The 22,190-nt window shown below is 41.0% G+C and overlaps 1 protein-coding gene across 8 annotated transcripts in view; it reads right to left on the reverse strand.

Moving 5' to 3' along the window:
• Nucleotides 1–22,190, reverse strand: part of LOC117261010 (LIM and calponin homology domains-containing protein 1-like) — a 122,311-nt gene that overhangs the window by 64,201 nt on the left and 35,920 nt on the right. For all 8 annotated transcript variants that reach the window (XM_078169546.1, XM_078169548.1, XM_033633192.2 and 5 more), the window contains 2 exons: nucleotides 5,387–5,457; nucleotides 1,919–1,988 (listed from right to left, as the gene is read on the reverse strand). In XM_078169546.1, coding sequence (XP_078025672.1) covers nucleotides 1,919–1,988; nucleotides 5,387–5,457 — 141 coding nt within the window. The remainder of the gene's footprint in view (nucleotides 1–1,918; nucleotides 1,989–5,386; nucleotides 5,458–22,190) is intronic.

Consider the following 22,190-nt stretch of genomic DNA (forward strand, 5'->3'; position numbering starts at 1 on the left):
TTCATTTTTGATCTTCAATTTTGTCAATAATGTCAATAAATATTTTTTCACATGAAATTTTTTTGAGACAGCAGTGAGGAATGCAACTGGGAGCTAGGTTAGGAAGGACAGAGAGACGAAAGTACATTCAGCGTGTGATCAACTTTCAGCGTGCCCCTGTTTACGTGCCGGTTGTGGTCCTGGAAGGTCATTTTATCCAGATAAAGGTCTTGGGTTGTCATGAAAGGGCTCCACTGTACTGCACTGTACTCGACTCTGAAATGTGTCAGTGTTCAGGTCTACTGAAATTTACAGGTTCTCATTCAAAGTGGAAAGCAAACTTAAGATTCTTAAATAAAAACATCGACAACAACGTGCATTATTCAGGTCAGGTTTTAGGATCTGGAAGAAATTTCTTGCTGCTCACACGAAAACATATTTTATGGTTTTAGTAATTAAAGGAATTTCATTTAATCAAAGAAATACAATGAAGAGACAGAAAGTGATATTACAAGAAATGCTCCTGCAGATATTTTATGCTTTGTTTAAGAGATCTTTACAGAAAGGGAGTCTACAGATGCTTTGTGTCACTGCAAAACTGTCTTGCTGTACAAAAAGTGAGTTGTTACGGGCTCTGTGTAGCCTCTTCTATGCTGTCATTCCTGACCTGTATAAAATGTATGATAGCAGAATGGGGGACAGAGCTGTCTCGCCTTTAAGCTGACTGTGGAGGTAGTAACAGCACCGAATTGGCGTCAGGATGGAGCAAGTGTGACATTCTGACATGTTATGCGACCCACAATCGGGAGATTTAAAAAGCAGCTAGAAGCAGTTAGCAGCTAACTCGGAGAACAGCAGCCAAAGAGTCCGCAAACTGGGAAGACAGTGAAAACTGTGAGCATTTTACAGTCCCAGCAGAGGACAAAATCAACCCCCCTGTAGCAGGCACTGTAAATGATGTTATGGCCATGTTATGCCATTGTCACCTTTAGAAAGCACTGCCCAGCATCTAAGTTATGTGTCACACTAGACGCTGACGCTGTCGTGTTTTCAGTCACGTCTTCTGCTTTAGAAATGCTGGCATGCGATCTAAAAATCACACAATAGGGTCACATTATGCCGGCATTGTTTGGTTCTGTATGAAAAAAGCAAAGCTGGCATGAGAAAGGGTCTTCGTCGCAGCTGTATCGTGAAAACTCTCTGTAAAAGGGGCTTGTCATATTTAGCTGCTGATACCATGGCTGTGAGGACTGAAACTGAAACCTCTCAGCTGCAGGTATATGTAGTCCTGACGAAACACCTGGTACTGTATAATGTAAAGTCTGTCACATGATTATCAGTATATGTCTGTATCATCTTTTTTTTTCTGATATTCTTTCCACTTAGTCAATACAGTGAAGGTTGGATGGATATTTATCACATAAGTCTAAAAGAATCTGGCATACTGACAGAATTTCATACTCCAGAACATACTATATATCACCTGGTAACAGACAAACACCAACAATAAAGTTATATGGTGATGTTGTTTATATGATGCACCTGGAATATGGCAGGGTTGGTAACCTTTATGTCACCTTTCTGCTTTGGAAAGCTGCACAGGTATCAAAGCTAATCTCAAGTTACAAAGCTGCCATAAATTACAGCCCCTATGAAGCCATTACGTCAGGTCATGTATAAAGTTTTGTACTTTATTCAAGAGAAATAAGAGGTTACAGTGAGTTTTTAAGATGAGACAGCCCTGAATAAGACTGTCTAAAGCATCCCTGTGGAGGGAAACAGATGCTAATAAAAAAAGAAAGGGGGAGGATGAGATGCAGACATAAAGCAATGTGACAAGGAAGGAAAAGCAAGAGCGAAAGCATGGGAAAAGAAGATCGATGAGGATTTTAAGACTGTCTTACATTTTGGTAGAAATGCTGTCAGGTTGAGGACTTACCAGGCCAGCTATGGGTGTTGGAAGTCTGTTAATTTTCTTCACCAGGCCAGGTTTAATAGAGCTCAGCAACCTAAGAAAAGACACACAGGGAAGAATACATCACAAGCTGGATTTGAAAGCTTAAAGCAGAGTCATACCTTTAAAATGTATCCTCATGACGAGATGAGGTGAATTTCTAAAATTTAAACCTAGCTCTGGCGGAGTAGAAGAACTGCCGATAAAAAAGATGAAGAGTGTGTGAAACTGTGTGTGTGTCTTCAGAGAAAAAAGGAGGAACAAAAAGGGAGAAAGAAACATTTTTCAGGGTCCCACAGTGGCGTCTGGAAGGTTTATAATGACACAGATCCTAAATCAGAGCGGAGTATCTGTGCTTCTCCATTCACCCACTGGGAGCTGTTAAATAGTTCCAGTGCACTACACATGTGAAGAGGTATGTCCTGCTTCTGTCATTTCTCATCACACACACACACACACACACACACACATTTTTTAGCATCCCACAACATCAGACAGCTTGTCAGTAATGAACAAGCCAGTTTCAGAGTTCACCTCTCTCCCTCTCTCCCACTTGTCTCCAGTTTCATCTTTTGTGTAAGTTTTCATCAGAGGAAGCACTCTAATGATTCTGCCCTGTAAAGGAAAAACCCACCCTTGGATACTCTTACAGTATTAGATATCAGTGGTCCTGTGATGCTGATGGCATTCCAGCAGGTATTTGGAGATGAACTGCTGTAATTTACCTTTTTGGTGAACTCTACTTCCCTCAGGCTGCCTCATCTACTTCTGCTTCAGTTAGAGACTTTCTGCTGTACTGTATGTTTCCCAGAATAACTTTCAACAACCTCAAGAGAAGGGTGTTCTCAGTGCTACATACAATACGTGTAGGTGGGGAGAGTGGGCAATGGCAACAGTGAAGACAATATTTCCACCCTTGAAAGACTGCCTGGAATGAGAATTATCTTGCAGTCTGCTTTCTTTTATTTATTTTTTATTTCCCCCCACCAATCTTCTTCTTCTAAGACTGATTTCTCCCTGTGTGATTGCTGAGCATCAATACAGATGACTGTGTTTACAAAAATGTTTGAGGAAAAAAAACCGACAGTCCCAATGCACCTTTTATGGAAACAATTCAAACATAAAATCAGATTTGTCTGACAGTTTTCTGGAAGAATATGTGGCCCATTTGTGTCCACTGAAGATTATTACATTTCAAACTCGTTACAGCGTTAAGAGGAAGTGGGAATGACCACAAGGATCAAAGAGCTTTCCTGGATTTTTAAAACACAGACACACTCAAAACAAACACAGTACAAGTGACATAAATATATCATCTTGTGATTATGTACAGGGACAAACACACTTCCTGACACCTGGTGCATCAGGAAAAAGAGGAAGAGGCTGGAGGGTGTTTCACTTGTGGAATTAGTGAGAGCCGTACACAGGAAGTCCGACGTGTTCTCTCCTCTGCTGCTTGGACACCATTTAAGTGCATTAATTGACTAAATGATATATAACCTGCTATATAATCTATAACCTGCTAAAGTATGTCAATAGACTCTGTTGGGCAAGAGACCGGGGGAACCCTGGACAGGTCGCCAGATTTTCACAGGGCTAACACATAAGCCCTTTTTATATAGGAATTGTGCAAATTTGCAGGAAAGCCCAATCAGTCTTCGCTAAGCATTGGCAGTATAAAAGCAAAATCGGGGAGTGCAGCAAAATGCCGCCTGCCTACTTTTGTTCATATAGAATGTATCTTTTTCGGGGCAATGGGGGGCGTGAGCAAGCAACAAAACGTGTAGCTCAGCGTGTGACGTAAACAGTGACATGGGAGGGAAGCCGCTGCTGATCAGTCCTTCGGCGATTCTCTCATAAGTTGGCCCGTCCTTCACCGTCCCCATCATCTGACGGTAAATGGCCTCTTCATTTGCGAGGGCAAGGAGGGTGCGCAATTCTTTGTCTCCCCAGTTGCTCATCTTTACAGTGTCTTTCAGGTTTTGCATTTCCCTCTTGCTACTAGTACTAGCTGCTCATTCCTGCTATCAGCTGTTTCCTGTTTATCCACCGCCAGTGGGTCGCAGGTACGGTGTCATCAACAGCTCCTCCCATAAGTCATTAGGGTGCCTCGTTCATTTTAAAACCAAAAAGGTTCCGCCAATATGTTTACCCCTACGAGGCGGAAAATTGGGCACCTCGGATCAATTAGCTAATCCGGCTCTGTGTGTCTAAACGCTCAGCTTGCTGGCAAAACCGCCCAACATTCTCCAAAAATCTGGCAGTGTAAAAGGGGCTATAGAGAAAGACAAGCATTCACACCTACAGGCAATTTAGAGTCACCAATGAGCCTAGCCTGCATGTCTTCGGGTTGTGGGAGGAAGCCAGAGTACTCGCAGAAAACCCACGCTGACATGGGAAGAACATGTAAACTCCACACAGAGGGGCTCTCCTACCCCAAGGTTCGTCCTGGACCAGGAACCCTCTTGCTGTGAGGCGACAATGCTAACCCCAATAAAAATGGCTGTCACAATTTCCCAGAACCCACAGTGATGTCTTCAAATGTCTTGTTGGTGTTGTTGATGATACCTATGATGGCCCTGATGTTAACGCTGATGACTTTTCTTGGTAAAAAGTAAATACATTCTCCTGAGGTAAATTCTATTAATATTACTTCCTGGTTGTGTAAATCAGGGTCCAGAGCACCACCTTTAGATGTTCCTTGATACTACAACCAGTGGGGACACTGTTAAATTGGATGTGTTGTCTGTTTTCACAATTAACATGTTTTAAACATCAGGCTTGTGTAACTGAACTTGGCAGGAAGGAATGTGGAAGAAGTGTCTGTGTGTGTTTTCAGCCTCATTTTAACACCCCGACTCATTAAGAATGGGCAGGCAAGAGTTCACCGTGTCGCACTGGAGGACAATTGAACAGGACAGCAGTCTCTCTGATCACTGGACCACAGTGTTGTCGCAAATCAGTGCACTTATGAGAGAAAAAACCTTATGTTCTTCCCCTTCTGAAGCATATGTGGTTATTCTAGGCTGACAGTGTTTCTTCTTTCTTACAAACTGATAGGACTGAGGAAGGCCAGGTACATAATTATATAAATTATAAAACTACAAATCTAATAAATAAAATTGCAAGAATAAATTGTGAGCGCTCACTTGACTATTTTGTAAACACTATGATTCTGACCCTTGAACTCAACCTCTCAGGACGGGAGCTTTCTCTACTGTTGCATCCATTTCAAGTCACATATAACACAATATCATCTCTATGTGTTAAGTAAAATAAAAATAGTGAAATAAAAGAACACATATTTCACAGTCACTCAAACAACAGTGAGAAAGCATCATTTGTTTCAGGAAGAGAAAAAGAGCAATAAAGATAAAAGCCCAAAAGACAACTATTGGACAATTTAATTACTTGAGACCGTCATGTAAAAATGAAAATATAGTCAGAACTCACTCGCATAGCAGTATCCCATTCTCCAAACCTCCTCTGAAGTCCTTGTCACCAAAGCATCTTCCTGTCACAGCCTACGGAGAGAACAAAGGGAGTGAGTTAGCAAAATATAACAAGAACGGGGCTTAAGAACAAAAAACAGAACATCAAACAGTCAACTCAGTCTCTGAATCTGCAGCCAAGACACACCATCTCCACTAGATAACCAAGATATAAGCGCAGCAACCTTTATCAACACTCTTTCACGTCTTTCCGTCACGGTGAATCCTGGGAATGGTATGGAGAGGTGCACAAAGAGCTGCCGGTCGTATATCAAGTCCCTCTCTAGTTAACAGTGCTAAACACTAACAAGCTTGACATAAGCCACAATCATCCTGACCAAACGGCCCTGGCAGGCTAATGTGTTGTGACAGGGGATTTATTGGGTAATAGTTACTCAGACCCTCTGAGGAGGAGAAGCTGCTGCCTGTTTGCATGTATTTACATGACAACAGTACATTATCAGGCATGTGTGGCTTTCTGAGGCAAATATTGCAACACATATAAATGTCGGTTATTTGTTGCAAGACATTGAAGTGCGCAAAACCCTGGGGCAGCAAACCTGTTCATGCTCAAAATATGTGTACGGTTCAGCTGTAGCAACATTTCCGAAACAAACTGAACCCAAATTGCTGTTTTCAGCCCTCAGCTTTAGCTCTGACCTTTCACCTTTCTTTATGCGAGTCAACAGGACATCTCATTAATGTATTTGAAGTCCCACATGAAAACACACAAACATCTAAGTGCAAACATAAACAGCAGCAGTGAAATTACCGTCTCCCACTCCATAATGTTGGCTGTTGCAAGACTTTAAAGACCAGGCCTACTTAACATCCATTTATTCTCACAAACACTGTCAGGGATTTGGCTTTTTAAAAACGGGGGACCCTTTTGGACTGTTGGTTTGGAAGCCAAAACAATTACAAGATTAAATTTCCCGAGAGTTTTCTTTTACATTTATTTGCACAGCTGTGGAAAAAAGTGTGGAGATGTAGAGTGTTTGGGCCGGCTGTGTGTTTCATTTCTGTCAGTCAGCTTCTTGGCTAATCGGGGAGCCTGGACCTGTTACAAAAGAAGTGGACTGCTGTGTGTCAGCGAGTAGGCCGACAGTAGGCCCCATTTCTGCTGCTGGGGGCTGGCAGGGGGGTGGGGGATGAGGGGGGTACAGTGAGCCGTCAACTTTGGTGCTAGGGACTGACTTAGACAGAAAGAGAGGCAGATAAAGATAGACAAACAGAGAAAAGAAAGTGGCACAGATTTTCCCTGTATGCTGACATTTAGCTATTCACTGCCACTGCTCCCTACTGCGCCAGCACTTGTGTGAACAGGCCATTGTGTGCCTGGTGTTGACAGCACAAAAGTGATGAGTGAGGCCAGAGTGTGAGGCCTGAAAGTCTGCTGCACAGAACAACCATATAGTCCACAAATACAATATTCTATGATTACAGTTCATGGTCCTGCTCTGGAGGATGACATTGTATTATTTGTTGATTCAAACACTGATGGACAGAACTAGCAAAGTGGTAAAGAAGAAAATGCTAAAAGCAAAGCCAATGAGCACCACAGCATCTCTAAAATTCACCAATAGACATGTTACATCCACCGCAGTGTTGAAACGAACAAAAACTGAATGTAACGACAATCTGTGTTTAACAGGGGGCTTTAGACTAGGGATATCAGTTTCAATTCATTTTGCTTTCCACAGATGAACACCCATTATCTGGTAACTAACGGGTTACTAACAGTTATTTTTTAAGGAAAGAGAAAAAAAAGCAAATTGTTCTGAAATACAAGAGGCCAGTGAGCGCTATATTGTAAAGCGCTGTCCATTGAGAGGTGGTGAAATTTTTATGTTTTGTGTTGTAAAGGTCTTGCCTTATGTTTCACTTTTGTTAGCTATACTAACAAACAGCCAGCCAGTCACAATAACATGCAGAACCGTAGGGCCCACTTCCCACACTCTGTTGCCCACATTAGCTCTGGCTGCTCTGCACTGCGAACCAACTGGTTCAGGTTAGAGCTAGCTAGAAGCGCCGCCAATTCGGCGATAACAGCTGGTAACACCAGTGTGGTGGCAGGACACATTGCTGTGGAAACACAGCGACCCCCTCTAGTCTCCCCCCCAGCTAGCCCTGGTGAGTAAGGGACTTCATTTTGAGCTGCAAGACCCTTTTAGCATCATTAACTATGTTAGTGCCACTGGCCGTGCTGACACTGCTAACGGTGCCAACAGTGATAACAAAGCTAAAGGGGTTTGTGGCTAAGAATTAAGCCGCTTACTCGTTGGGGCAACTTAGGGGGACACTGGAGGGTAGGGACAATGTTTCCACAATCAATTGGGTTAAGATTGCATTACTAGCTGTATGTCAGATGAGTGGCACTGCTAACTAGCTAGCTACCACCAGACCCAGGTGGTAGATCGATTGTTAACCATTAACATCCGTTCTTCAGGCAGAGCTGCATATGTACTGCACAGTGCACACATATGAGAGTAGTGTCTATCTTCTCATCTAACTTAAGACAAATAAAGCAAATGAGTGTATATTCCAGATGTTCTTTTAAATATATATAGGTTAGTAGAGCTGCTGTAACCTTAGGAAGTCAAACAGACGAGTTAACAAATACAGTCTAATGTTGCTAGACTGCATTTTCTCATTTACTAGCAAGCAGTAGGATTCATAGCGCTTATCCTCCTCCTCCTCCTTTCTTACCTCTTGCCATTTCAACTGGGCTTCAGACTTAAGTTGCTTGGCCAGAAAACTGTCTTGGCTCTGCCCACTGAGGTTTAACTTAATCAATGAGATCAACTCTTTCACCAGATCTGCTGCTGAGAAATGTTTGTAAAACAATAAGTTCAATCTGTAGAAGACATCGGACTGTAGATCCCACTACTCTTAAATATTTCTGTCTTTTCTGCATCAAATAATTTCAAGATCTTAAGTCACAAAATAGCATTTCATAGTCTTTGCACGGTAGTAAATATCATTCCCAGGTATTTGCTGTAAATGTATAGTAACCCCAGAGGTAGCACATTAAAGAATTGCTTTCCCTGGTTTTGTTCATGGTCTGATCTCAGTCAAGATTCAGTGGCCTAGATATTTTTATATCTGCTGCTTAAAAAATCTGCAGCCGAGTAGATGACCTTGATTTAGGAGCTCCTCAATAAATGTGTCGCATGAATGTTAGTACTCCACTTACTAAAGATGGCTGACCTTTTCCTGCTCTGACATGTTGCATTTACAGTACTTTACCACACAGTAAATAAAGTCAGGTTTGGTTTCTTGTCTAAACATGAAACATGCTGGTTGCTGCAGGGGGTGAACCTTTATGCTTTGACTTACAGAACAGTCTCTGTAATAACTAGGCCAGCTCTTCACTAACCTTGTCAATGAGTGTGAGTGCACGGGGAGATTATAGTGTCATACCACGTTCACCAAAGAGATTTAAGTGTCACCACCTTTAAAAAAGATTCAAAGACAGTTTGAGGACAGAGTGGAGCAAAGTGAAGGAAAAAAGGAAAGGGCTGACAAAAATGACACTGTACTATTATTACAGTGAAAAACTTATGGAAAATTTACTTATGCAGATGCATTATGCTACAAGTGGTATTGTACAAGTTCCCAATTTGAAAGACAGAAACTGCTCATACTCATGACTTCATATGAGAAAAAAAGACAAGACGCATAAAATCTGTGTATGTATTTGAATCATTTTTTCCATAGTCAATAAATCCTAAAAATAATTTAATTATCCCCTGGTGGGCTCAAACCTCCAGGTGGAAAACAGCGTCTCAAGGGTTAGGTCAATTAATATTGTGCCCTTTGGGGTTTATGCACATTAACATAAATTACATATTACTCTTCTGGCCATGACAAGAAAATGACAGGGATTCCGTTTTTCTCATTATCTCGCTGCTCAGTTTGGCAGTGGCTGCAGAGCTGCTAAGGACGTTGATTCATGTACATCTGTTGCTTCCATAAGTGTCATCCTGAGCTGAAGTAGCAAAGTACTGACTGACCAGAGGGTACACTTAGTTTGAGAAAGCACACACTTGGACAACATATAATACAGAATCCACACATTTGTCTATTAGCAAATGCTGCATGGAAGGGTTACACATGCTGGACTGTTGGGAAATACAATTTCACCGGATCCTCCAGCACTCACTGTTACCTTATCACCAGGAGGTTGATTGGCTGGAGGGCTTTGCATATTGGTAGACAGCATTACCTTCTTGACTAATAGAATACCTCCTGAGTTACAGCAAGGAGCTTTAGCTAAAATAACATTGCTATAAAATTTGAGCTGGCATATTCCTTTCACATGCAAGAGAGTGTTATTTATGTTGGTTAAGGGCATAGGGTATAGAATACACCATAAAATGATGTGGCCATTAAACACTGAATCAGAAACCCTATCAGCATCAGATCTAGTAAAGGAAGAAATAAAGTACCTACAGAAGACCACCCAGACTAATGTATTATTATTTCATGATCACAAAAGCAAATATTTAAATAGGAACATTAGGATAAATACAGTCTAATATGAATGTGATGCTGTTAGTTAACTTTCAAAACAGCCTGGCTGCCAGAGTGGTTTTACACCTTAGGGAAAAGAGATGAAGTAAACAAACTGTAGCCTACATATCATGGGCAGACAATGTGTTGTTAGCAATACTGAAGGATGACGGCAGCATTTAAGTGGAACCAAGCTGTCCACTGTGCAAACTGATGTTAACAATGCACTTTTCCCTGTTAAATGTTTGTCTGGTGGCGCGTTCAACAAGCTACGGTGAAGGACAACACGTGTGTTCTGGTTTGTGAGTGAGATAGGAAGGAGACTTTAGCATGAAAGCTAATGTGGGTTGTTGTCCAAAGTCTGTAGCTCTTGTGTTGTGCAGCAGGCTGCTGTCTGGCTCAGCCCAGTCTGTTCTGCAGGGGTGTAAATCACAAGATTCGTCACAATTTATTGGCATGATATGAGAGTTTAAAAATAAAGGCGTAACTTAAAGATAACTCTAAGTATTGATTCAATTCAATTCAATTCAATTTTATTTATAAAGCCCAATATCACAAATCACAATTTGCCTCACAGGGCTTTACAGCATACGACATCCCTCTGTCCTTAAGACCCTCACAGCGGATAAGGAAAAACTCCCCAAAAAAAACCCCTTTAACGGGGGAAAAAAAAAACGGTAGAAACCTCAGGAAGAGCAACTGAGGAGGGATCCCTCTTCCAGGACGGACAGACGTGCAATAGATGTCGTACAGAACAGATCAGCATAATAAAATAACAGTAATCCATATGACACAATGAGACAGAGAGAGAGAGAGAGAGAGAGAGAGAGATGCAGGTAATGACAGTAGCTTACAACAACATTAATGAAAGTAATAATATTATAGTTATAGTTCTGGCTACTGTGGTACAATATGTTGAAAGTATGTATTAATATCAGACAGTATACTTGTGTGACAATAGTCATATGTGTATAGTAACAGTAGAAGTATGACTAATGACTAATGATGGCAGCAGCAGCAGGAGGCATCTGGCAGGACCACGGCAGCAGCACAACCACACACGTCACGCTGTCCAGGCACCGCTGCGGTATGAGTTATTCTGAGAGACAGTGGAGCACAAAGGCTCCGGAGAAGAAGCCGAGTTAGTGACATCCAGAATGGCCGAGTTAGCAAGATGCAGTAATAGGATGAGAGAGAGAGAGAGAGAGAGAGAGAGAGAGAGAGAGAGAGAGAGAGAGAGAGAGAGAGAGAGAGAGGGAGAGAGAGGGAGCCCGGTGTATTATAGGGGGTCCTCCGGCAGACTAGGCCTAAGTCAGCCTAACTAGGGGCTGGTACAGGGCAAGCCTGAGCCAGCCCTAACTATAAGCTTTATCAAAGAGGAAAGTCTTAAGTCTAGTCTTAAATGTGGAGACGGTGTCTGCCTCCCGGACCATAACAGGAAGATGATTCCACAGGAGAGGAGCCTGATAGCTGAAGGCTCTGGCTCCTGATCTGCTTTTGGAGACTTTAGGGACCACGAGTAACCCTGCGTTCTCAGAGCGCAGTGTTCTGGTGGGATAATATGGCACTATGAGCTCTCTAAGATATGACGGAGCTTGACCATTTAGAGCTTTATAAGTTAACAGTAGGATTTTAAATTCAATTCTGGATTTTACAGGGAGCCAGTGCAGAGAAGCTAAAACAGGAGAAATATGATCTTGTTTCTTAGTTCCTGTTAGTACACGTGCTGCTGCATTCTGAATTAGCTGGAGAGTTTTTAAGGACTTACTAGAGCTACCTGATAATAGAGAGTTACAGTAATCCAGCCTTGAGGTAACAAAAGCGTGGACCAATTTTTCTGCATCTTTTCGGGTCAGGATAGGCCTAATTTTCGCAATATTACGCAGATGAAAAAATGCAGTCCGTGAGGTTTGCTTTAAATGAGAATTAAAAGACAAATCTTGATCAAATATTACTCCGAGGTTTCTTACGGTAGTGCTAGAGGCCAGAGCAATGCCATCTGGAGAAACTATGTCATCAGATAAAGAGTCTCTGAGTTGTTTGGGGCCAAGAACAATAACTTCAGTTTTGTCTGAATTTAACATCAGGAAATTGGTGCTCATCCAATTTTTTATGTCTTTAAGGCAGTTATGGAGTTTAGTTAATTGATTACTTTCTTCTGGCTTCATCGATAAATACAACTGTGTATCATCCGCATAACAATGGAAATTTATAGAGTGATTTCTAATGATGTTACCTAAAGGAAGCATATATAGAGTAAATAGGATTGGTCCGAGCACAGAACCTTGCGGAACTCCAAAACAAACTTTGGTACGTAAGGATGATTCATTACGAACGTCAACAAATTGAAAACGATCAGATAAATAAGATTTAAACCAGCTTAGTGCTGAACCTTTTAGGCCAATTAAGTGATCCAGTCTCTGCAGTAGAATTTGATGGTCAATTGTGTCAAACGCCGCACTAAGATCTAATAAAACAAGAACAGAGACGAGTCTTTTGTCTGAAGCAATCAGAAGGTCATTTGTAATTTTAACTAGAGCTGTCTCAGTGCTATGATGCACTCTAAATCCTGACTGAAATTCCTCAAATAAATTATTATCCTGGAGAAAATCACACAGCTGGTCTGCGACTACTTTCTCAAGGATCTTTGACATAAAGGGAAGATTAGATATTGGTCTATAGTTGGCTAACACCTCTGGATCCAGGGTGGGCTTTTTTAGGAGAGGTTTAATTACAGCTACCTTAAAAGACTGTGGTACATAGCCTGTTAATAGGGATATATTGATCATATCTAATATATGAGTGTTAACTAAAGGAAAGACCTCCTTAAGTAGCCTAGTTGGGATGGGGTCTAAGAGACACGTTGATGATTTAGATGAAGAAATCACTGCGGTCAATTCTTGAAGAGAAATTGGGGAGAAGCAATCTAAATATATATTAGATTCTACAGCTGTGTTTGAGGTTAGATAGGTAGGCCTACCGTCCGAGGGCAGGAGGTCATGAATTTTGCCTCTAATAGTTAGAATTTTGTCATTAAAAAAGCTCATAAAATCATTACTGCTAAGGGCTAAAGGAATACAAGGCTCAATAGAGCTTTGACTCTCAGTCAGCCTGGCTACAGTGCTGAAAAGAAACCTGGGGTTGTTCTTGTTTTCTTCTATTAATGCTGAGTAATAGTTTGCTCTGGCATTGCGGAGGCCCCTCTTATAAGTTTTGAGACTCTGTCCAGATTAAACGAGATTCTTCCAGTTTGGTTAATCGCCAATTCCTTTCAAATTTTCGCGATATTTGTTTTAACCTACGGGTTTGAGAGTTATACCAAGGAGCAAACTTTCTTTGTAGCTCCTCTTAAAAAGAAGTTAACAAAGCAGAGTCGAGCGTTGTTCGCAGCGAGCCTACGGCGCTATCAACAAAATGATCAATTTGGGAGAGGTTAAAGTCGGCACGGGAAACCTCTGTTACTGAAGGTATTGGTATTGAATTTAACGACGAAGTAATCTTTTCCTTAAATTTTGTGACAGCACTATCTGATAAACATCTAGTATAGTAACTGTTGCTAAGTGGCGTGTAATCGAGTAAAAAGAAATCAAAAGTAATCAGATAATGATCTGATAGCAAGGGATTCTGTGGAAAGACTTTTAGGTTATCAATTTCAATTCCATACGTCAGAACTAGATCGAGGGTATGGTTAAAACAATGAGTGGGTTCATGTACACCCTGACTGAAGCCAATGGAGTCTATTAATGAGATAAACGCGGTAGCCAGGGAGTCATTATCAACGTCGACATGAATGTTAAAATCGCCTACAATAATAACTTTATCTGATTTAAGAACTAAACTGGATAAAAACTCTGAGAATTCAGATACAAATTCAGAATACGGGCCAGGAGCACGGTACACTATAACAAATAAAAGTGGCTGCGAGGTTTTCCAGGTCGGATGTAAAACACTAAGAACGAGGCTTTCAAATGAATTATAATCTAGTTTAGGTTTAGGGCTGATTAACAGACTAGAGTTAAAAATGGCTGCAACTCCCCCTCCTCGGCCGCTGCCTCGAGGAATGTGGGTATTATTATGACTGGGAGGAGTGGACTCATTTAGACTAACATATTCATCTTGACACAGCCAGGTTTCAGTGAGACTGAGTAAATCAATATGATTATCTGATATTAATTCGTTTACTAACACTGCTTTAGACGATAGAGACCTGATATTTAACAGTCCGCATTTAATTCTCCTGTTTTGTCTTTCTGTCACAGAAGAGGTTTTAATTTTTATGAGGTTGTTATGCACAACTCCTCTTTGTTTAATTTTAGATTTAAATAATTTAGGTGGTCGGGGGACAGACACCGTTTGTATAAAACTATGAAAACTATGGCTGGGTAACTGAACTAGAAGCTCAGAGAGGCGTTTAGGACTGCAACTCTCTGTCCTGGTCTCAACTCTGGGTTGTCAGGGATTTAAATTACTAATAAAATTTGCCAGGTTCCTAGAAATGAGAGCAGCTCCATCCAAAGTGGGGTGAATGCCGTCTCTCCTAATAAGACCAGGTTTTCCCCAGAAAGTTTGCCAATTATTAACAAAACCCACATCGTTTGCTGGACACCACCTGGACAGCCAGCGGTTAAATGATGACATGCGGCTAAACATGTCATCACTGGTCAGATTTGGGAGGGGTCCAGAGAAAACTACGGAGTCCGACATCGTTTTTGCATATTCACACACCGAGGCAATATTAATTTTAGTGACCTCCGATTGGCGTAACCGGGTGTCATTGCCGCCAACGTGAATAACAATCTTACTGAATCTACGTTTAGCTTTAGCCAGCAGTTTTAAATTTGATTCAATGTATTGATGTTTTCACTTAACATCAATAAGATTGGATTGTTGATCACTGAGTGAGTAAGGGGTGTAACAAGACATTGATCTGGATTTATATATCGATTAAATGATCAATGATCCAATGTCACTGATGCAAAGAGAAAACAGTCGATATCATCATCTTTAGGATATACTCTTACTTTGAAAGTCTATGTTACCGTCAAACAGGGCGGGCACATGGCAAGCAGCCAAGAGAAAGATGATGAGGATGTCATTTACTCGAAAATAAATCAGAAGTGTGGAAATAATTTGGATTTCGGAGAAAACACAGGTCAGCAGAAAGCACATGCCGTATGTAAACAATGCTGTTATGAGATAAGCACGACGCAGTGTTACCTGCCTGGCTGAGCATCTCATCCTGCTAACTTCTTGCAACGACATTAGCTGCTCTTTTTTTAACAATGTTCGGCTGAAAGAACATGCAGGCTGAAATTCAACCTTACTGTTCTGTCAGGAGATACAGTGACTTAAGCCAGCGGTGAGAAACAAAAATAATAACATAACATGTCATTTGTTAAAGGCGCTGTATGTAAGAATGTGGCCAAAACAGTTACTGCACTCAAATTCAAAATACTGCTGCGAGTCATGTCCGCCCCCCCCTCCCCTACAGATTCTAGGTTGCTGGACAGCGGCACGCTGGAGACTGATTTGTTTGCCCACGGACGGCTGCCGTGGCAGGGCCGTGTCGCCGTGTCGTGATCTTCGGTTTTCCAGCGGACCATTCGAGCAAGTCCGGCTTCTCTGCTGCTAACGCTGCTGCCGGGATACAGCTGAGGAGACTGCTAATGCTATGTACTGGGACACTGCTAATGCTACTTGCTGTGCTGCTGTAGCTCAGTCGTAACTGTAACTGATGCTGAGACTCTACTGACTGCGTGACTGGTAGACGGCGGTGGGTGGCGCAACAGGCCAAAACACAAATTCAAAACATAAACATGATTTGCGGACCGTAAAATATTTTTTTAAATGCGAATATTCTGGCCGTACTATTGTTGTCGGTGAGATCAGTATGTTATATGAACATTATTCCTTAGTCTCTGTGACATATTAGGATGATTTTATGACTATTTGCTTTAGATTTCTTACATATAGCTCCTTTAAGCTATAAATAGAGGGAAAAAGTCAGCTAGCCACTAGGCTAATTTATGCAATGTAAACATGCATAAACTAATACTGGGCGACTAGAAAAAAAACAACAAAAAAACAAAGGAAAAGAAGAAAAACAAAAACAAAAAAACAATTGTTTTGTCTCTGAACCTTGACAGTTATTATTGGGCTGAAATTTATACCTTTGTTAAACAACGTTGTTGTTAATCCCTGTTTTATGGCTGCTGGGAGAAGTTTGCCTTCAGGGCTTTAAGCCAGACAGTCCTGAGTCCAGTTTTAGGAAACAGATGATAGTTTTGGTGAAAATAAAAAGATTTCTACCAGAAAGGACTTTCTAACAGGGTTAACTCATTCCATGTGCTGTTTTGTGTGCGTTAATGGAGTCAGTTTAAAGTAAAAAGTTATTTATGTGTGGATCTTTACTGGCCAAACGCATCGTGGCAGACTTTGTAATATCAGCAAATATCGTATTGTTGTCCAAAGAATGGATATAATATGGTATCAAGATGAGACTGGTGATTTAAACCCCTAATATCGTTTCACATTGATGTATTGTTTCACCCTTATTACTCTGCCTATTATAGTAAAGTCACTACTTTATGCAAGATTTGACTGGCAAAATAAAGTCTCCATCTATGTAAATGGAAACCTAATAATGTTCTGTTGAATTAATGCAAAACTAGGGGACGACAATGAATCTTTATAACGATGGATGGCATGAGAGCTGCTCAAAAGTGAGGCCATTTTGATTGCCTCCTGGTGGTTTCTGTCATTTTAGGTAGTTCTTACGCTAATGCATGTTCAAGTGTTGAATTTTCTGAAAAGGGTTGGTTTTCTTAAGATGCTATTAAAAGGGGGTGTGACACCAGCTGTGTGTGTCAGTCAGTGTGCTTGCGATCAGTAGTGCTGCTCACAACTAAGTTAGATGAGTGTATGGGCAGGGACTTAATACAGCGGCTCTACTTCCTGATCGCCACTGCCCAGACTCTGGCGCCAAAAGTGCAAGATGGCAGCGCATGCATCCAGGATAATTTGGCAAAATTTTTGTACAGATGGAGGAAGTGGAGACACATTATCCATCTTTATATGCAGTCTGTGGGAGACGCCATCATGAAATCCAAACATGTAAAATACAAGTTACTGGGCTACTGGGCTAATACAAAGTTTTACCCTCAAAGCAGAACCAAAGATAAGTCATTTACAGAGCAGCTATGTAGACCAAAGACAAGAAAATACAATTTAATTTCAGTTTAGCTCAAAGAAACAGTTCAAGGGATAGATGCATGCTAAAAATGCTGGAAACTTCTGGATCTGAACAGTGCTTTCAAACCACTGCAGGGTCATATGAGGGGCCTCAATTAAAAAGAGGAATGTGTCGCCTTTGTTGTATTCAGTGGAACGTCGCCCACATTGTTTCAGAAACAATCAAACGATGCCGCTTGGCTTTTTTCCTCCTTTCACTTCCTTCCCTTTGGAAACGCTTCATGTCCAGGCCGAAATCATTCTCACGGCTTCACAACCAAAGTGGTCATCATCCATATCACCTTGGTATTCAGAATGAAAGGATGTCCACAGTGTGTAACATGCATGAACACTGCAGGAGCAAACTTTGCTTTTGCCAAATCCTGTCACCCTGAGGAACCAGTAGTGTGTGAATCTTTTCTTTGCTTTGATGAATTATAAAATAGAAAAACCCAATGAAGTTTAGTATGAGAACTCCCAGGAGACATCCTTTCATGTTCTGAGATAAAACATCAATATGATGAATGGAGACTCCTCTACAGTGAAATCATGTCTGGCAGAGGACCACAGCTAGAAGAAGAATACTGCCAAGAAAAATACAATTTTTAGAACAGGAAACAGATGAAAAATTGGTACTGCAGAATAATGTCACACAAAACAACAGCCAAATCAAGAGCTTTCTGTCAAGCAGCGACCAAGTCCACAACTGTTTATCAGTACTTTTACATCTCCCTATCTGGACCAGTTTACTGCAATCCCTCCACCCTGGGGGCCACCCAGTGAAAACAGATCTATTGCATTGCAACAGTAATCTCAGAGGCCCTGCATTGGATGGCTACCTGTCCCAAATTAACGACCAGTAACTCAAGGTATGAGACAGGTTGGTTTCCGTGACTTGGGGAAGTACAACAGTACTTACTTCAAGGCCCTGAGGCGAAGTGCAATCAGCCTGTTAAAGTCTTGACAGCTGTTATCTTAAGGGCTGGTGAACAAAAACAGAGACATGTGCTCCCAACCCACACGCCTGCTTTACAGTCACACGCCTGCTTTGTCGTCAAAAGCATTCTTTACAGGATGTTGTCTTAAGTGTGTTGCATAATCCTGACTGAATCTAACACTATGCATCCAAGTTCAAGAACACATGTAAACACGTCTTCTGGCCTTAAGCCAATAATCTCGTTAATTCAATTTGGTAAGAGAGTTTAATCTGTGAACGCTTCTGGTTCCGCTTAGCAGTACAAAAACAACAGTGTGCAACATGGCCATTCTCTCATATAAACGTGAGCAGAGGGAATAGAAACAGTCCTGCTGATGCATGATTTGTGTATTCTAGTGTCCTCTTCAAGCTGAACAATAAAACCACTCAATTTGTTCAGTATTGCCAAACCTAAATCAACTGTTTCATGACAAGACAAAGCACTGCTCTGGAACAGATACTCTGAGTCAACTGCCAGGTTTTTATCACCATACAAAAAAAAGATTAAAATCTTGCCTTTGGCTTCAACAGAAATAGGATTTGATGAAAAAAAAAAAAAGTCCAAAAGACAAACAGTATTGAAATTGCAAACATGTGACTCTTCATATGAGGGGGGCCCTCTGGCTGGGGGTCCCCTCAACTCATGGAGATTCAACCAAAGTTCAGCCAACGGTCAGGAGTGTTATCTGCCGACGGTCAATCATCCGAACCTTTTTACAAGCTGCCACCACTGGCACCACCGCAGGGATCCCCTATTGTGTGATCTCCTATCTGCTCTGTGCTCAGTGTGATGGCATGTTGGTGGATGGATTGAGGGGGGTGGGGAGTTAGAGAGGATGATCTGAGATAATTCTTAAACTAGTCTGTTACTTATGTTTCACAGCGTACATAATTACAATAAAGTATTAATACAATAACAGTTTAAGCACACATAAGGTCCAGTTGAACTACCCTGAGATAAGACAAAACTGTCAACTCATTACACTCCTTTTACATCTTCAGTTGGACACTGCATCCACACTAACTGATTTCCATTGGACAAGGGGATTCGATTTACCCTAACCAAACACTCAAGCCCAAAATATCTCCCTGCATCCAACAAATTTTAAGCCCACACTGATGGGTAGCCATGGCAACATAACGGTTTTGCCGGAGTTCTAAAAATGGAGTGGTGTAATGTAAAACTAACCACAATGTCATTTGATAATGAGAAGATATGTTGATTCAGAACAGCTTCTACAGCAGCGTCCATCTTGTCTATAGTGCATGCCATTGTTGTTTTAACTCCTCACTGGTTCTGGTGCACCTATGGATATTTGAGCACACACTTGATGACAGCTTGACAACAGCATTAGTCCCGTTCGTGGTGCTTAATGGCTAGTCAAGTCCCTCCCCAGCACAAATTGGTTATTTTTTATTTGAACCAAGAAACCGTAATTTCATGGCACGAACCAAAAAAACCCTAAATAACCAAACAAACCCCAAAACCCTGTTTCATGTCACGATGCTAGACGAATGAGTCAACTTGAACTCCGTAGAGTTGGTGGATACCACAGTCTGGACCCAGGCAAGAACTTTCTAAAATAAGATAGAAGGTTTGACATTTGCATTTGGCACATGTTAGTAAGAAGTGCAGGGACAGCTTGGACCTTTGAATCACATCCATAGCCACATAAAATTAGAGCTTAAACATTTAGTTGGTTAATTAGTCTATCAACAAAGAAATACTTGATTTACTGTTGAAGTTCTTTATCAAACAAAATATCCTAACAGTGTCTGTTCCCAGTAGGGCCGTAACGGTACATGTATTTGTGTTGAACCGTACACGACTTTCGGTTTGGCACGACCCTGTACCGAATTACTGGGCGCAGGATATTATTTTATTTTATTTTGTTTTATTTTAATTCCGTTTTTGCGAGCCGAACCATTTAAAATATCTAGTTCCCCGACGGACATAACTGAGTGACGGACCGAGTCTGACCGTAAATCTCCACTTTCACTTTGTGCAGCGCATTCTCGCATTTTGACAACATGGTAAGTGAGCCTGACGAACCTTAAGACCCACCCACAAACCTTAAGTCCTCCGTTTGGGAACACTTTGGTTTCAGGGTAAAATATGAAGATGGAAATAAACAAGTTGACAAGACAAAAGCAGTGTGCCAACACTGCAGAACAGCGGTCGGGTATGTACTTGGAAACACGTCTAACATGCTAACGCATCTAAAGCGACACCACCTGAGTTTGAACGTTAACCGGCACGACTAGAAAAAGCAATCTGGTGCAAACTACGATATCGTCGTCGTTTAAAAAGAAAGAGCGTTTCCCTGACCATCGCGCTAAAGAAATAACCAACGCCATTGGAGTTGAGTAAAATTGTTTAAGCTGCACTTTAGATATAAGCATGTTTTGTTTACTGCACTTTAACAAAGTGGGAAAGCTAAGTAAGTTCCTAGTAAAACTGAATCTGAGCAGGATTTAAAGCTGACCAGCTGCACTATACTTTTTATTTTAATTGAGTAAAACTGTTTAAGCAGAAATTTATATTTTTCATTCTTTTTTTTCTTTTTTTTTTTTACATTTTTTTTAATTTATTTTTTATTTCGAACATGTAAACCATACAGCACTGAAATCAAAAAATGTGTTAAAAAAACAGCAGGATTTTATTTTTCATTTTTATATTTCTATTTTCATTCAAACAATATGAAAAAGCAGGATTTTATATATATTTGTTTCATTCAAAAATTGTGTAAAAAGAGTTAACTGCTGTGGTGGTATGTTTTAATAAGGTTACCAATAAGTAAAAGATATTTAATAGTTGTCTATTTTTTTCATTACTGTACTGAAAAAAAAACAAAAAAAAAACAAAAACGAACCGTGACTTGTGTACCGAGGTACGTACCGAACCTTGATTTTTGTGTACCGTTACACCCCTAGTTCCCAGATGCTGAAAAAGATTTGCTGCTTTTGTCTTTTTATATCTATAAATTGAGTATTTTGGGGTTTCGAACGCTTCAGCTTGAGTTCGGGGAAACTGTGAAGGGCTATTTTTTGCCATTTATTACATTTCATAAAGCAGTGATTGATCGATGATGGAAACAATCTTTAGTTGAAGCTCAATGTAAGATATATTTTCCATCTTTTTAAGTGGCCGTGGAATAACAACTGACCAGAGAGGTGTTTACCTCCTGAGGGATCAACAGAAAATGAACCAATATCTGGAAGAATAACATGCAACGTCCCACATTATATTACATTAAATATGAGTCATAAAATATAACAAAAAAGAAAACATGTATCATCAGGGTTGTGCTATAACTTATGCTTTACAAAAGTGAGATGCAGCATGCTGTTACAAACTCTGTTTGAGAGAGTAGACAGAGGTGCTTGAGGCATCTGGGGCCAATGTGGGCCTGGAAAACTGAATAGCTTGTGTATCTTTTTCCTTGTTGCCAAATTTTAGCATGCATCATGAGGTTTCCACGAGTTGGCAGAGGTTGTAGAAGATTTGGGCTAATATTGGCTCATGCTTCTAAAGCCGGCATGGCAGATCAGCACTAAATCACCACAATCAGTTGCAGATCCAACCATTCACCTTGTCAGACTGATCCGGAGACAATGACGCCAGGAGATACAGATGAGTGTATACTGTAGTAAACGCCTGAGGGATGATCAGACAAGCTCATTCACACAGTCTAAAGCCAAATGTAAGTGAACTCTGACTAGTGATATTTTATTAACTGACACAAACACACAGATTCATGGTCCCTCATTGGGCCACACATAAAAGCGTTCACTCACTCACCCACGCACCTACAAGCAGATCAGTGCAGACGTTTGATGTCAGCATGTGTTTACAGGAGGCTGACTACAAACACCCCACTTTTTCTTTTTGGCGGGAGTTGAGACAGGCTGCTCCGAGGAAGCAGCTGAAAATTTAAATCAACCGAGTTGAGCTGGAGCCGCAGCGGAGTTGCTGCCCGGGCCAGAGACAATGAACAAGAGAGTATTATGAAACAGGGATCATCACAGGTAATGACAGTTAATG

This window comes from Epinephelus lanceolatus, chromosome 7, assembly GCF_041903045.1.
Source record: "Epinephelus lanceolatus isolate andai-2023 chromosome 7, ASM4190304v1, whole genome shotgun sequence".
NCBI classification, from domain to species: domain Eukaryota; kingdom Metazoa; phylum Chordata; class Actinopteri; order Perciformes; family Serranidae; genus Epinephelus; species Epinephelus lanceolatus.